The sequence below is a fragment of the Ambystoma mexicanum genome, chromosome 11 (genome assembly GCF_040938575.1).
Source record: "Ambystoma mexicanum isolate Mex_15411 chromosome 11, UKY_AmexF1_1, whole genome shotgun sequence".
In the NCBI taxonomy this organism is placed as follows: Eukaryota; Metazoa; Chordata; class Amphibia; order Caudata; family Ambystomatidae; genus Ambystoma; species Ambystoma mexicanum.
The window spans coordinates 1,455,686,821-1,455,701,185 of record NC_090934.1 but is presented as its reverse complement, the minus strand read 5'-3'; the positions used below and the strand labels follow the sequence as shown (position 1 = coordinate 1,455,701,185).

At 50.4% G+C, this 14,365-nt stretch overlaps 1 protein-coding gene across 2 annotated transcripts in view; it reads right to left on the bottom strand.

The window, feature by feature from the left end:
• CLN6 (CLN6 transmembrane ER protein) overlaps positions 1-14,365 on the bottom strand; it is a 70,623-nt gene that overhangs the window by 37,561 nt on the left and 18,697 nt on the right. For both annotated transcript variants that reach the window (XM_069625117.1, XM_069625118.1), the window contains exon 2: positions 4,203-4,320. In XM_069625117.1, coding sequence (XP_069481218.1) covers positions 4,203-4,320 — 118 coding nt within the window. The remainder of the gene's footprint in view (positions 1-4,202; positions 4,321-14,365) is intronic.

Below are 14,365 nucleotides of genomic sequence, written 5' to 3'. Positions count from 1 at the left end.
TGCTCCCCCCGTTTCCTCCCCTGCTTGCTTGCAGATCCCTTGCTGCCAAGTTGCCCGCCCTCCCCAGTTTTGAACTCCGGGCTCCTTTGTATCTCTGCTTCCATCACTGTGTCCTCCCCCCTATAATTTGTAAAGTGAGCCATTGCTTCCAGAAGCTAGGTCTGCACTCAATAAATACCCTATTAAAAATAAAAATAATAATAATAATATTCATAGTAATAACAATGCTTCTGTACTGGCACTCTGTGGCTCACAGACAGTCGCATTTGAGGGTTCACCAGTATCTTGGTTCTCTACCCAGCGCTTAGTGTATTCCCCACTAGAGCAGCACTTCGCAGGCGATGCAAAGGGTTTAGAGTGAGTAGGGCTCTTCATATGTGCCAGGCTATGGATGGGCTGGGGGAGCCTGAGGCATCCACTATATACCTCCTGCAGGGCCTGCACCGGGGTGTGAGTGGCATTGGGGTGAGAGTAGAAGAGCCTCCCATGAAGTTAGAACTGGGAAGTCCTGCATGGGGTGAGAGTAGGAGAGCCACCCCTGAGGTCTAGCATGGGGTGAGAGTAGAAGAGCCTCCCATGAAGTTAGAACTGGAAATGTCTTGGAAAGGGGAAGAGTATAAGAGCCGCCCATGAAGTTAGACCTGGAAGGTGTTGCGTGATGTGAGAGTAGAAGAGCCTCCCATGAAGTTAGAACTGGGAAGTCCTGCATGGGGTGAGAGTAGGAGAGCCTCCCCTGAAGTCTAGCATGGGGTGAGAGTAGAAGAGCCTCCCATGAAGTTAGAACTGGAAATGTCTTGGAAAGGGGAAGAGTATAAGAGCCGCCCATGAAGTTAGACCTGGAAGGTCTTGCGTGACGTGAGAGTAGAAGAGCCTCCCATGAAGTTAGAACTGGGAAGTCTTGCATGGGGTGAGATTATAAGAGCCTCCCGTGAAGTTAGACCTGGAAGGTCTTGTGTGACGTGAGAGTAGAACAGCCTCCCATGAAGTTAGAACCGGGAAGTCTTGCATATGGGGTGAGAGTAGAAGAGCCTCCCATGAAGTAAAAACTGGGAAGTCTTACATGGGGTGAGAGTAGAAGAGCCTCCCGTGAAGTTAGAACTGGGAAGTTTTGCATGGGATGAGAGTAGAGAGCCTCCCATGAAGTTAGAACTAGGAAGTCTTACATGGGGTGAGAGTAGAAGAGCCTCCCGTGAAGTTAGAACTGGGAAGTCTTGCATGGGATGAGAGTAGAGAGCCTCCCATGAAGTTAGAACTAGGAAGTCTTGCATGGGGTGAGAGTAGAAGAGCCTCCCATGAAGTTAGACCTGGAAGGTCTTGTGTGACGTGAGAGTAGAACAGCCTACCATGAAGTTAGAACCGGGAAGTCTTGCATGGGATGAGAGTATAAGAGCCTCCCATGAAGTTAGACCTGGAAGGTCTTGCGTGACGTGAGAGTAGAACAGCCTCCCATGAAGTAAAAACTGGGAAGTCTAGCATGGGGTGAGAGTAGAAGAGCCTCCCATTAAGTTAGAACCGGGAAGTCTTGCATATGGGGTGAGAGTAGAAGAGCCTCCCATGAAGTTAGAACTGGGAAGTCTTGCATGGGGTGAGAGTATAAGAGCCTCCCATGAAGGTAGAACTAGGAAGTCTTGCATGGGGTGAGAGTAGAAGAGCCTCCCGTGAAGTTAGAACTGGGAAATCTTGCATGGGGTGAGAGTAGAGGAGCCTTCCAGGAAGTTAGAACTGGGATGTCTTGCACGGGATGAGAGTAGAGAGCCTCCCATGAAGTTAGAACTAGAAAGTTCTGCATGGGGTGAGCGTAGAAGAGCCTCTCATGATGATAGAACTGGGAGGTCAAGCATGGTGTGAGAGTAGAAGAGCCTCCTGTGAGATCTTACATATGGTGACAGTAGAGAGCCTCCCATGAAGTTAGAACTGAGAAGTCTTGAATGGGGTGAGAGTAGAGAGCCTCCCAGGAAGTTAGAACTGGGAAGTCTTGCATTGGGTGAGAGTAGAGAGCCTCCCAGGAAGTTAGATCTGAGAAGTCTTGAATGGGGTGAGAGTAGAGCGCCTCCCAGGAAGTTAGAACTGGGAAGTCTTGCGTGGGGTGAGAGTAGAAGAGCCTCCCATGAAGTTAGATCTGAGAAGTCTTGAATGGGGTGAGAGTAGAGCGCCTCCCAGGAAGTTAGAACTGGGAAGTCTTGCATTGGGTGAGAGTAGAGAGCCTCCCAGGAAGTTAGATCTGAGAAGTCTTGAATGGGTCGAGAGTAGAGCGCCTCCCAGGAAGTTAGAACTGGGAAATCTTGCGTGGGGTGAGAGTAGAAGAGCCTCCCAGGAAGTTAGAACTGGGAAGTCTTGAATGGGGTGAGCGTAGAGCGCCTCCCATGAAGTTTGAACTGGGAAGTCTTGCATGGGGTGAGAATAGAAAGCCCCCCATGAAGTTAGAACTGGGAAGTCTTGAGGGGGTGAGAGTAGAGAGCCTCCCATGAAGTTAGAATTAGAAAGTCTAGCATGGGGTGAGAGTAGTGAGCACCCCATGAAGTTAGAATTGAGAAGTATTGCATGGGGTGAGAGTAGAAGAGCCTCCGTGAAGTTAGAACTATGAAGTCTTGCATGGGGGAGAGTAGAAGAGCCTCCCGTGAAGTTAGAACTATGAAGTCTTGCATGGGGTGAGAGTAGAAGAGACTTCCATTAAGTTAGAACTGGGAAGTCTTCAGGGGTGAGAGTAGAGAGCACCCCATGAAGTTAGAACTGAGAAGTCTTGCATGGGGTGAGAGTAGAAGAGCCTCTGTGAAGTTAGAACTGTGACGTCTTGCATGGGGGGAGAGTAGAGAGCCTCCCGTGAAGTTAGAACTGGGAGGTCTTGTGTGGGATGAGAGTAGAGAGACTCCCGTGAAGTTAGAACTGAGAAGTCTAGCATGGGATGAGAGTAGAGAGCGTCCCATGAAGTTAGAACTGGGAGGTCTTGTGTGGGATGAGAGTAGAGAGACTCCCGTGAAGTTAGAACTGAGAAGTCTTGCATGGGATGAGAGTAGAGAGCCTCCCATGAAGTTAGAACTGGGAGGTCTTGCATGGGGTGAGAGTAGAAGAGCCTCCCATGAAGTCTAGCATGGGCTGAGAGTAGAGAGCCTCCCGTGAAGTTTGAACTGGGAGGTCTTGCATGGGGTGCGAGTAGAAGAGCCTCCCATGAAGTCTAGCATGGGCTGAGAGTAGAGAGCCTCCCATGAAGTTTGAACTGGGAAGTCTTGCATGGGGCGAGATTAGAAGAGCCTCCCGTGAGGTCTAGCATGGGATGAGAGTAGAGAGCGTCCCATGAAGTTAGAACTGGGAGGTCTTGTGTGGGATGAGAGTAGAGAGACTCCCGTGAAGTTAGAACTGAGAAGTCTTGCATGGGATGAGAGTAGAGAGCCTCCCATGAAGTTAGAACTGGGAGGTCTTGCATGGGGTGAGAGTAGAAGAGCCTCCCATGAAGTCTAGCATGGGGTGAGAGTAGAAGAGCCTCCCGTGAAGTTAAACCTGGGAAGTCTTGTGTGGGATGAGAGTAGAAGTCCCGTGAAGTTAGAACTGGGAAGTCTTGCATGGGGTGAGAGTAGAAGAGCCTCCCGTGAAGTCTAGCATGGGGTGAGAGTAGAAGAGCCTCCCGTGAAGTTAAACCTGGGAAGTCGTGTGTGGGATGAGAGTAGAAGAGCCTCCCGTGAAGTTAGAACTAGGAAGTTCTTTATGGGGGTGAGCGTAGAAGAGCCTCCCATGATGATAGAACTGGGAAGTCAAGCATGGTGTGAGAGTAGAAGAGCCTCCTGTGAGGTCTTACATAGGGTGACCTGGGAAGTCTTGTGTGGGGTGAGAATAGAGAGCATCCCATGAAGTTAGAACTGCAAAGTCTTGCATAGGGTGAGCGTAGAAGAGCCTCCCGTGAAGTTAGAACTGGGAAGTCTTGTGTGGGATGAGAGTAGAAGGGCCTCCCGTGAAGTTAGAACTAGGAAGTTCTGTATGGGGGTGAGCGTAGAAGAGCCTCCCATGATGATAGAACTGGGAAGTCAAGCATGGTGTGAGAGTAGAAGAGCCTTCCATCATGTGAGACTGGAGGGTGGTCCTGTGAGGTAAGAGTTGAGGAGTTTCCCATAAAACGGGAGTTGAAGACCATCTCCAGTTGCAAGGTAAAACATGCCCATTTTACCCGTCCATCACATACCAGTCTGTCTTTTCTGGCTGCTCATACTCACCATGGCTATAGGACGGCCAAAGTCTAGCACCCAGTTCTGCAAGGTGAAGTAAAACCAAAGATCACGGTGAAACTGCGAGGGCTTGTGCGTAACATCGGTGTGCCTTGGACTTCCATGCCTTAGAGAAGGAAAGAAGGAGGATAATATTAGGAATGTATGTGCTTAGAAGGCCACATTCCTCCGCTTTCATGAGGAATATAGAATGAAAACCCAGAAAGTACATGGACTCAACGCGAGGTGATGTAAGGAGATCTAAACAGCGAAGCCAAGGTAAGCCGGGATCTGTGGGAGCCAGGAGATTGGAGATAAAGGAGTGTGATTTGCAAAACCGATTAATGGCTGGAGAGGCTTTTTTTTATAAATCGTAACCACTGGCATTGCTCTGGGCAATCCACTAGTCCATCATTTTTCTGCCTGTCTTGCAAACAGAAGGAGAAAGATCATATGCAAATCAGGCTTGGTCCCACCCAAAAGGGGCAGTCCAGCCCCAACTGCTAGGACACAGCCCTTCTGCACGAGACCACAAGCATCCCCAAGCATGCACACCCTTCTCCCCAACACAACAACACACGCTCAGACACAAGTCACCTACGATAATTCCCCAAAACGTATTCTGCCGTACTAAGGGGGGGAAAGGGTGCTGTGTGTGATACAATAAGAGATTTCGATTCTGCAAGCCAAAAAGGAATAGTTCTCCCTGGAGAATGTGGCTATGTGTTAATCAGCACAGCTGAAAGACTTGCAACCATGCCCTGTAGTTCAGGCCTTGACATAATGTGACATATCGAACGCATGCTATATTGAGCAGAGCATAATTATAATTGTTCTTTTATTATGCGCTTAATACCACAGACCAGTTTCTACACGTCAAACCTGTGTTGCTATGGGCTGACTTGTTTCCAAGACAAACGCGTTGCCCCTGAGCTATCCCCCCAGCCAGAAATCTGTGTTGCTTCCTGGAATATAGGTGCAGTTGGGGTACTGTTATAGAAAATGTATTTTATCAGGGGGTTGATTTGAGAGAACTACCCAACTTGAAACGAATTTGCTTCCAGCTGGACCACCCCTGAATCTGTTGCATTATTGCATTATTGCTAAAGACCACTGGTAAGACAATAAGGCTCCTTAACCCCTTGTGTACTTAGAAGCCCTTGGGGCTACGTGCAGGTGGAGCTCCTCCCACCTTTCTGTGCCCTCCAGAGTAATGACAGGTCTGTGTTAGGCTGGTCTGGGTGTTGGGTGGCACAAGGAGAGCGATGTCACACAACCAGCCCCGCGGCTTGTTCCCATTTAACAACAATGCATGACATGTTTCTACATTGTGTCAATTTAAAGTATGCCTCACTGAGGAGGTCCAACAAGGCCGAAAAACGGAGGTGTGGAAGGTTGCCCAGAGCAATTGCCAGTGGTTTAGATTCATTCGAAACCTTCCACCCATCACTTTTGTGGTCAGTTTGTTTCTCCTTGTGAGAGAGGGTATGCCCAGACGTGGGTCCCTTGCTCGCTGCGCCACAGGGAACCAGGCTGCACCTCACTGAGGAGGTCCAACAAGGCCGAAACATGTCTGGGGTTGCTTGGTTTTCTGTGCAGAGGGGACCTGGCCTAGCAGTTCGGGCTGGGCTGCTACCTTCGGTGGCGGCAGCTGCTGACTGATTTGCACATGGCTGGTCCCCTTTTGCAATGGCGCAGACGGGCTAAAAAACGGTGGTGTGGAAGGTTGCCCAGAGCAATTGCCAGTGGGTTAGAGTCATTCAAAACCTTCCACCCATCACTTTTGTGGTCAGGACATAGGGATGTGCAACCTTTGGCTCTCCAGATGTCTCAGACTACAATTCCTATCAGCCCATAGCCAGTGTTTGCAATGGTGAGGGATTATGGGAGTCGTCATCCAAAACATCCGGAGAGCCACAGGTTGCAGAACCCTATTAAATATTAATACATACCTCTCAACTCGCATGCTTTTAGCAGGTGACACGCGCCTTGGAGGGGCCTGACTCCAAGCCAGGTGACACCCGCCTTGGAGTCAGGCCACTCACACGCCAAGCCCTTTGCATGTCCATAGACGTCAGTGAGGTCTCAATGACCAAAAACGAATCTCTCATCTAGAGGAGAAGATGACGTCATCTCTAGTGCCCGCCACCTCACCTCCGTCATACTGGAAGCAAAACAGGAAGACTCTGTGCATGACACCAGGTACCATCCCAATACCGCACCGAAAATATGAGAAAGGTTATGCACTCAGACAACCGTATCGAATGTACCCTCGCACTGATGTTGTGGGAGGATGTCGGCATATACCATTGGACATGCTGTAAATGAAGTCGGACCAGAGTAAAGTGACGTCATGAAGAGAAACTACTAAGACGTATTGAAACGATATGCGAAGGATTAAAGAATGATAATGTAACCGAAGTAATTAGAGAAACATGCATGCAGAAGCAAAGAAACCATATATACAAGGAAGATGGGTAACCAGGCGAGTAGTGAATGTACATACGCAGAAACTCAAGGTAGATTAGATAAATAGAAGCTTGCTGTAGTAGAAACTATAACCTGAGGAAAGCAGCCATAATAGAAAGATGGTTGTCGGATTATCTCAAAACTACCTCAGAGACAAACCAGGTTCGCAAATCATTAACGCTGCAGAAAACAGTTTCATGCAAGAAACAAAGAATATCTGTTTTGCCAAGGCTACGGATGACACAGCAAGACATGATTGGAAGGTACAACAGGAGTTAACCAGGATAAGATATGAACGAAGGGCACATTTCTCTTCGATTAAGCAGAAACTAAAACATCTGCTAGTGCCAAGTACTGGACAATCAAGATTGCAGAAAGCACAAGCAAGACGGAGCAACAAGTCTCCAGAGGCCACGAGGAGTAATAGCACCCAGCACAATTAAATCAAATAGCAGTAAATAACAAGACAAAATTGACAAATTCGTGGTCTATTGACACATGGTGCAAGATTCGGAAACAAGGTATATTCATTAAGCCTCAGGCGAAGATAGTGGTGTACCCTGACTCCCTTAAAAATCCCAGAGGAGAAAACAGCCAGCATGGTCAACAACAAAGCAGAAGCCTTGGATCATGGTCTGACTGGTGAGAGATGGTGGGCTAATTGACCATGGTGGGCAGTGGTCTGACTTTGTTCTCTGCACCTGGGTTTCGTTCTGTTCACGTGCTGCTAGCCAGCCGAAGGTCCAAGGTTGGGAGAGTAAGCCAAACAATCATGAATGGCCATGTACCAGCATGCTATACAATGTTGCAGAAGCCAATCCGGTGTTATTATTTTTCTATAAGTAGTATTATACATATTTGGAGGTAGTTTGAGGCGTTCCTATCAGATGAGAGGCTGGCACTAATGCTATTAACATTTATACATACTATAGGTACATATGTCCCCGTAACCAATACCTCCCCTGGATAGGTTTTACTGTTTGCCAAGTGGGATGACGTCACAGCAGACGTACATCGAAGGATAAAGTCTTTGTGTCATCGAAACTTAGATGAGAGTGTGTGAGCTGCATTTTGTATGGTCACCAGATTTCCCTACTTTATTTGGCCTGACAATAAAGTAGTACTTTGCCATATTCTTTGGGTCTGTCCGGTTATTGGGGTCCACGTCATTTACTATGGAAATTCCATCCTGGGCATGAGACATGCTCCAAGGTGCTACTGCACACTGGCTTTTCACGAGCCCAGATGACGGAAAAGGTTGAGAGGTACGCTAATAAGCAGGAGGGTAAGGCTAGGTGTGTGGGGCACTCAGGAGCTACGTTTACACAGCGGACCATCTAATATTCAAGCAGGCTATCCGTACAATTCTAAAGTCTACATATATAGCGTCACTTTCTGCTCTCCATGTCGAAATGTTTCCATCATGTCATGAGCGTGTCTTATGCTGCACGAAGTAAAAGGCAGCTTCAAGGCGCCTATTACAGAGGTTGGGTATTTCTAGAAACAGTAGATGGCAGAGGCGTTGGTAAGGGAGGGCTGGGGGTCGTGTAGCCCCGGGTCCTTTGGCTGTAGCCCCGGATAGAAGGCCAGGCGGTACAACCAAAAGGCTAGCTATCCCCGAGTCCCGACAGTCCCGACATTAGTGTAGCCCCAGATCTTTTCAGGACCTAGCAACACCCGTGGTGGATGGGAAAGGAATTTGGCGGCAACCCTAGTGTAAATGACTTTGGATAATAGGCAAGGGCAGGAGGCACTGTGACCATATGCCCTGTACACAGTCAGCAGAGGTAAGGGACAGCCTCACATGCCCCGAGCAAGTGTAGAACTGGTGAAGTGTAGGACGGACCGATAGCAGAGACGACTGCTTACCTTGCTGACCTATCCACCCTGACCATATGCCCTGTACACAGTCAGCAGGGGTAAGGGACAGCCTCACATGCCCCGAGCAAGTGTAGAACTGGTGAAGTGTAGGACGGACCGATAGCAGAGACGACTGCTTACCTTGCTGACCTATCCACCCTGACCATATGCCCTGTACACAGTCAGCAGGGGTAAGGGACAGCCTCACATGCCCCGAGCAAGTGTAGAACTGGTGAAGTGTAGGACGGACCGATAGCAGAGACGACTGCTTACCTTGCTGACCTATCCACCCTGACCATATGCACTGTACTGTCAGCAGAAGGTCCAGCCTAAAGATGACCCGACCAAGTTCACCCTCAAATGATAAAAATTCACGTGAACAGCAGATCACCTGCTGAACAGTGAGACGCCTTTTCTCCGGGCATATTACCCCTAAAAATCCAAACTTTCAATTGTTTTCCTTTTTCAATTCAATATTTGTATTGTTTCATTATTATATGAAAACAAAACCTCAAACGCCCCATGCTAACAGACTTCCAAAACAGCACACCCTGCGTGATTATTGTGTTGCTATGTATATATGAATCATTCCCCAGATAATGTAACCTTTATTTTACAGTGCATTTCATGAGACTGAAACACCTGACGTAGCACACTGGCATACAGCGACCACCACCCGGTCTCGCTGGCCTCACATAGACTCTCCCAACATCAGCAATCTATCTGTAACCCGCAAGAGCACCCACCCACGTGTCTGACCGCTTTTGGGCTGCTTGGCCGAGCCTTGCCAGCCACCCAACCACCCAAGTCTTGGAATGGCAAACATGCACACATGCATCTAAGCTAACCCCCTAGAATCACTAACCACATCCACTACGGTCACCAAGGGCGTTCAAGCAAGGACAAAGCGCATTGAGGCCACACAAGTGGGGAAAGAGCGCTATATAAATAACAAAATACAATACAATACATGCATTTTCTAATATTCAAAAAACAGAGGGGACAGTGAAAGGGTATAAGGAGGTGAATGAAGCTTTGGAGACGCATTTATGGGCGGATTACTCTGGAATCCACCTGGGCTTGAGCAGGTGCAAAATCAACGTGGATTCTATAGGAAAGCATGCATTTTACGCTGGTGCAAAATCCTCCACTCCGTGCCCCTCCAACACTCCGTGCCCCTCCGTGCGCCTCCTCCACCCCGTGCCGCTCCTCCACCTCCTCCACTCCGTGCCCCTCCAAACTCTGTGCCCCTCCTCCACCTCCTCCACTCCGTACCCCTCCTCAGCCTCCTCCACCTTCTCCACTCCGTGCCCCTCCTCCACCTTCTCCACTCCGTGCCCCTCCTCCGCCTCCTCCACTCCGTGCCCCTCCTCCACTCCTCTGCCTCCTCCACTCCATGCCCCTCCTCCACTCCTCCGCCTCCTCCACTCCGTGCCCCTCCTCCACTCCTCCGCCTCCTCCACCCCGTGCTGCTCCTCCACCTCCTCCACTCCGTGCCCCTCCAACACTCTGTGCCCCTCCTCCACCTCCTCCACTCCGTGCCCCTCCTCAGCCTCCTCCACCTTCTCCACTCCGTGCCCCTCCTCCGCCTCCTCCACTCCGTGCCCCTCCTCCACTCCTCCGCCTCCTCCACTCCTCCGCCTCCTCCACCCCGTGCCCCTCCTCCACTCCTCCGCCTCCTCCACCCCGTGACCCTCCTCCACTCCTCCACCTCCTCCACTCCGTGCCCCTCCAACACTCTGTGCCCCTCCTCCACCTCCTCCACTCCGTGCCCCTCCTCAGCCTCCTCCACCTTCTCCACTCCGTGCCCCTCCTCCGCCTCCTCCACTCCGTGCCCCTCCTCCACTCCTCCGCCTCCTCCACTCCATGCCCCTCCTCCACTCCTCTGCCTCCTCCACCCCGTGCCGCTCCTCCACCTCCTCCACTCCGTGCCCCTCCTCCACTCCTCCGCCTCCTCCACTCCATGCCCCTCCTCCACCTCCTCCACTCTGTGCCCCTCCTCCACCTCCTCCACTCCGTGCCCCTCCTCCGCCTCCTCCACTCCGTGCCCCTCCTCCGCCTCCTCCACTCCTCCGCCTCCTCCACTCCTCCGCCTCCTCCACCCCGTGCCCCTCCTCCACTCCTCCACCTGATCACTGGTGAACAATGACCTGGCCAGTGGAATCAAGGGGTACATGAGAGCCCTGCCTGTGTACCACCCTTAATCCACACCCCCTGATAACAACTCTAGCTGTCTCTGACACTGTTTTTGGCCCCCCGGAGGGAGGGGGGGGGGGGCAAAGCCATTCGTTTTGGGTTTTTTTCAACAGGAGCTAGGTGCGAACTCTGGCAGTGAAATTAGAAGAAAGTCACGCCCGCGCCCCCTTGGGCCCTGCCAGCGCCTGGAAATGGGGCAGAACGGTAGATCCAGGCATGAATGCATTACGCCTTGGTTTTACGCCCTAATTTACCACTCTGTTGCTTTTAAAACGACCCCGATAATGTTTCTTGTAACTGCTTTTATTATAAACAAAATGGCGTGGCTGAACAATGATCTTTCGTTGGTCTCTGCAAAACGGAAGGAAGAAGAAAGTCAAGCTGTAAATGTCCTTCGGCTTCGCATGTGTAAAGGCAGTAGTCATGTGACACCCATGCGACTGGGCGAACTAAGCCGCTTGGGTCAGATCTGATCAGGAGGAGGCCTGACCAGCACTGAGAGGGCGCCTCTTGCCGCAACCACACAAGTCATACCACTGCTGGCCGCACCAATTCTGACTGTGCAATTGGAAAGAGGTCACGCCCCAGAAGACTGTGATACTAGAAGGACCTTTTCTGAGCCAGGAGCAGTGTGGACAGCCATCTTTCACTCCGCCCACTGGGATCCGGCTTTGGATTGGGTCATGGTAGAGCGCGGGCACGGGTAGACGTCTGCGACTATCACAGACCACGGTGGCCTCCTGGCTCCGATGGGTGTCTGGGTCACCTTCGACGAAGTGGACCTTCCCATCCTTCTGACCGGGTTGTCAAAGGTCATGAAGGCTGTCTTTGCTCATTTATTCTTCTCTTTGGCACCTGGATCTTCACCCGCGAATCTATGGAATTCTCTCCCTGTCCAGGGAGAGTACATGTGGGGTCATCTCAGAGACTGAGATTGGCCCATTCTCTTTATCAGCCGCACGCCAAACCTCACCCATCTGATTAACGCCAATGCGCACGCCTTCCCTGTGCTGGCAATGCTCAACTCTGCTGCTGCAATGAATGGTGGACCTACCCAATGTGGGTTCCTGTCCAACACAGGCTCTGGGTGCAAAACAACTGTCTGGAGCTTAATGCTGGAAAAACACAGATTTTCTTTGGCGGCCAACAAGCCGCCAGGTTCCTTTCCTGCGGTTCTGCACCACGCTCGTTCTTCTCCGGCTAACGTTATTGGTCTATTGCCAGCTGTCTGAGGTCCGGTCTATCCTTACTTTTATCGCCAAAGAAGGATACCTTCAAAGCTGTGGGGGCTTGCCCCAATTCCCTGTTGGACTATTGTAATGTCCACTACTGCAGCCTCCCAGTCTGCAGTCAGTCAGGTGGACCTGGGGTATGAAGGAATGATGGTCTCTTTGGACTCAGAAAACCTACTCACTGGCATCACCCTGAGGCAGGAGCACAAATGTAGGACTCAATTCTTGACTCATAGAGCAGTAAACGGCTCAGTGTCCATCAATCGCCGTGCCAGAATTGCTAGCTATATCCCTAGGTTCTCTCTACACTCAAAGAAGCGCGCCAAACTATCGCGCCTCTGCTTCGAGAAGTCGAGTTCAAGTACCTTTCAACTGCAATACTATCTCCATCTATGCTGCTTTTGGAAAGGACCTGAAGTTCCAACCCTTCCCTTTGGCAAACCATCACTGAATCCTGGAATGCCACCTTCTCATCGCTGATGGGCACCTTGAGAAGGTTCACGCCATTGGATGGTGCCAAATAAACACACATGCATTCATTCAAAGACTTATGTGAACACACACTGAGGGTGCTCACATTAATCATTAATGGATTAAGCCCACTGGGCAAGGAGATCCTCCATTCACTTAGAGGGTCTTTATTCATTTTGTGCAGAAGGTGCAATCAGACAGGCTGAGTTGGGTCTTCCTACTCGCGGCTGATTTGGGCCTCGAGTAGTGGTTTCCTTTGCATGGAAATAGAGTACACAGATTCTAATGCACTTTTCCAGTTCCAGTCACTCGAGTAGGAGGAGTCGGAGGTGGGGTTGGAGCTGAATGTCGCGTCACTGCTGTTGCACAAGGGACTGTTTGCGCATTTGTTCCCTATGCCTTGATCTCCACTGTACTTGCGGAGATTAGGATGGGGAGAGCCGCTGTAGAGTTTTGGGAAATGACTTGTTTTGCCCCCTTTTCTAAAAGCTTTAAGCAGTGCAGGAGTGGGTGATATCCTTCTTTCCGGTGGCATCTGCTTGGAAGCCTGATACTTTCCTGCCTGAGGTCATCATTTTGGAAACTGCACATCTTGGTTTACAACACAGGAGGTCAGCCAAGGGAGGTATAGCTATTAAGGAACGGCAGCCCAGATGCCAAGCGATACTGAAATCTTACAACCAACATTGGTCGACACGTATTCGTGGTGCTCCCCAAAGGGTTTGGCCGCTATTGTGTGACACCCCTAAATATAATGGCGTTGCATTAAATGATAGCGTTGACCACAGAGGTCTTGGGTGAGCCTCGGCGGTAATGGCCCACCAGCCCGAGCCTTTTGATCATGCCTCAGAAAGGGCTCAGGACTGTTACCACTGAGGCCTGCCCCAGATTGAGGCGGTGAAGGCTATTGGCCAATTGGGTGTTAATATCCCTTTTTGAATTTTTTTGAAGGAAAATTGGTTTTATGTGTATTGCTCGTGCCGACTATCCATAAGAAAACAAACTACGATGCAAGATGGCCACCGGGAAAACAGAGGAGGAACATTGTCCGTTTTCTGTTTCCATGGAGGCCAATGAGTTTATGGAAACAACTTGGCGCAGGAGGCTGCAGAGACTGGTAAGTAGGGCAAATAGGTGATGGTGGGGAAAGGAAAGGGTGTGGGAGGTGGGTGGATTGCAGCTAAGGCGACTGATGGGCCCTGGGGCCAGCGGCAGTACAAATAAATGGCGGTTGGGGGCGGGGGGGTGTGGCGCAGGAGTCAGCCAAGGAAAAATAGAATGCACGCTTTTACCCGCAGTGCCAGCCCACGTTCCTAGCCTACTGCTCGACTGGTGCTAATATGAATTGTTTCCACCAGTGCGGCTTGTTCAGAATGGCTTTCTCTAAGATGAGCACACACTCAGGGGACTGGAGTAAGTGGTCGCAAAAATTGCTTTTCATTTCTTTATGGAGTGTCCATCCGGGTCAGCCTGTGATTTAGGTTCATGATCTACCTCTGGGACCAGCCCATATTTTGGAAGGCTCTCCTGTTCCATCAGAAGAGATCCTTTAGGTAGCAATTACATCTGCTTGACAAGAGGGCGAGCTGGGAGCCTTGATGTACCAGAAAGCTCTTGCAAGCCTTTCCAGAAACTAGCCTGCGCCCTGGCTCCTCTTGTTTTTAAAGAGGAGCTGCATCTTGAAGCCACTTGCCTGCATGCTGAATGCGCCCCATAAACATTTCCCGCTGAGAAACCCCTGTGACAATGACAGCTGCCCTACAGAGAAGGAGGGAGATCCTGAGTACAACTGCTGTATTGCTGTGAATGGACTGAGGTTTGACTCATAGTGACTCCCCAGCACCATGACGGTGACTCAGAATTTAGGACCTTGCAGCGAGAAGCAGCATCGGCCTGTTACTACAGGGTCCTGGAGGAAATCTGTCAGTGCCATTTTTTCCAACG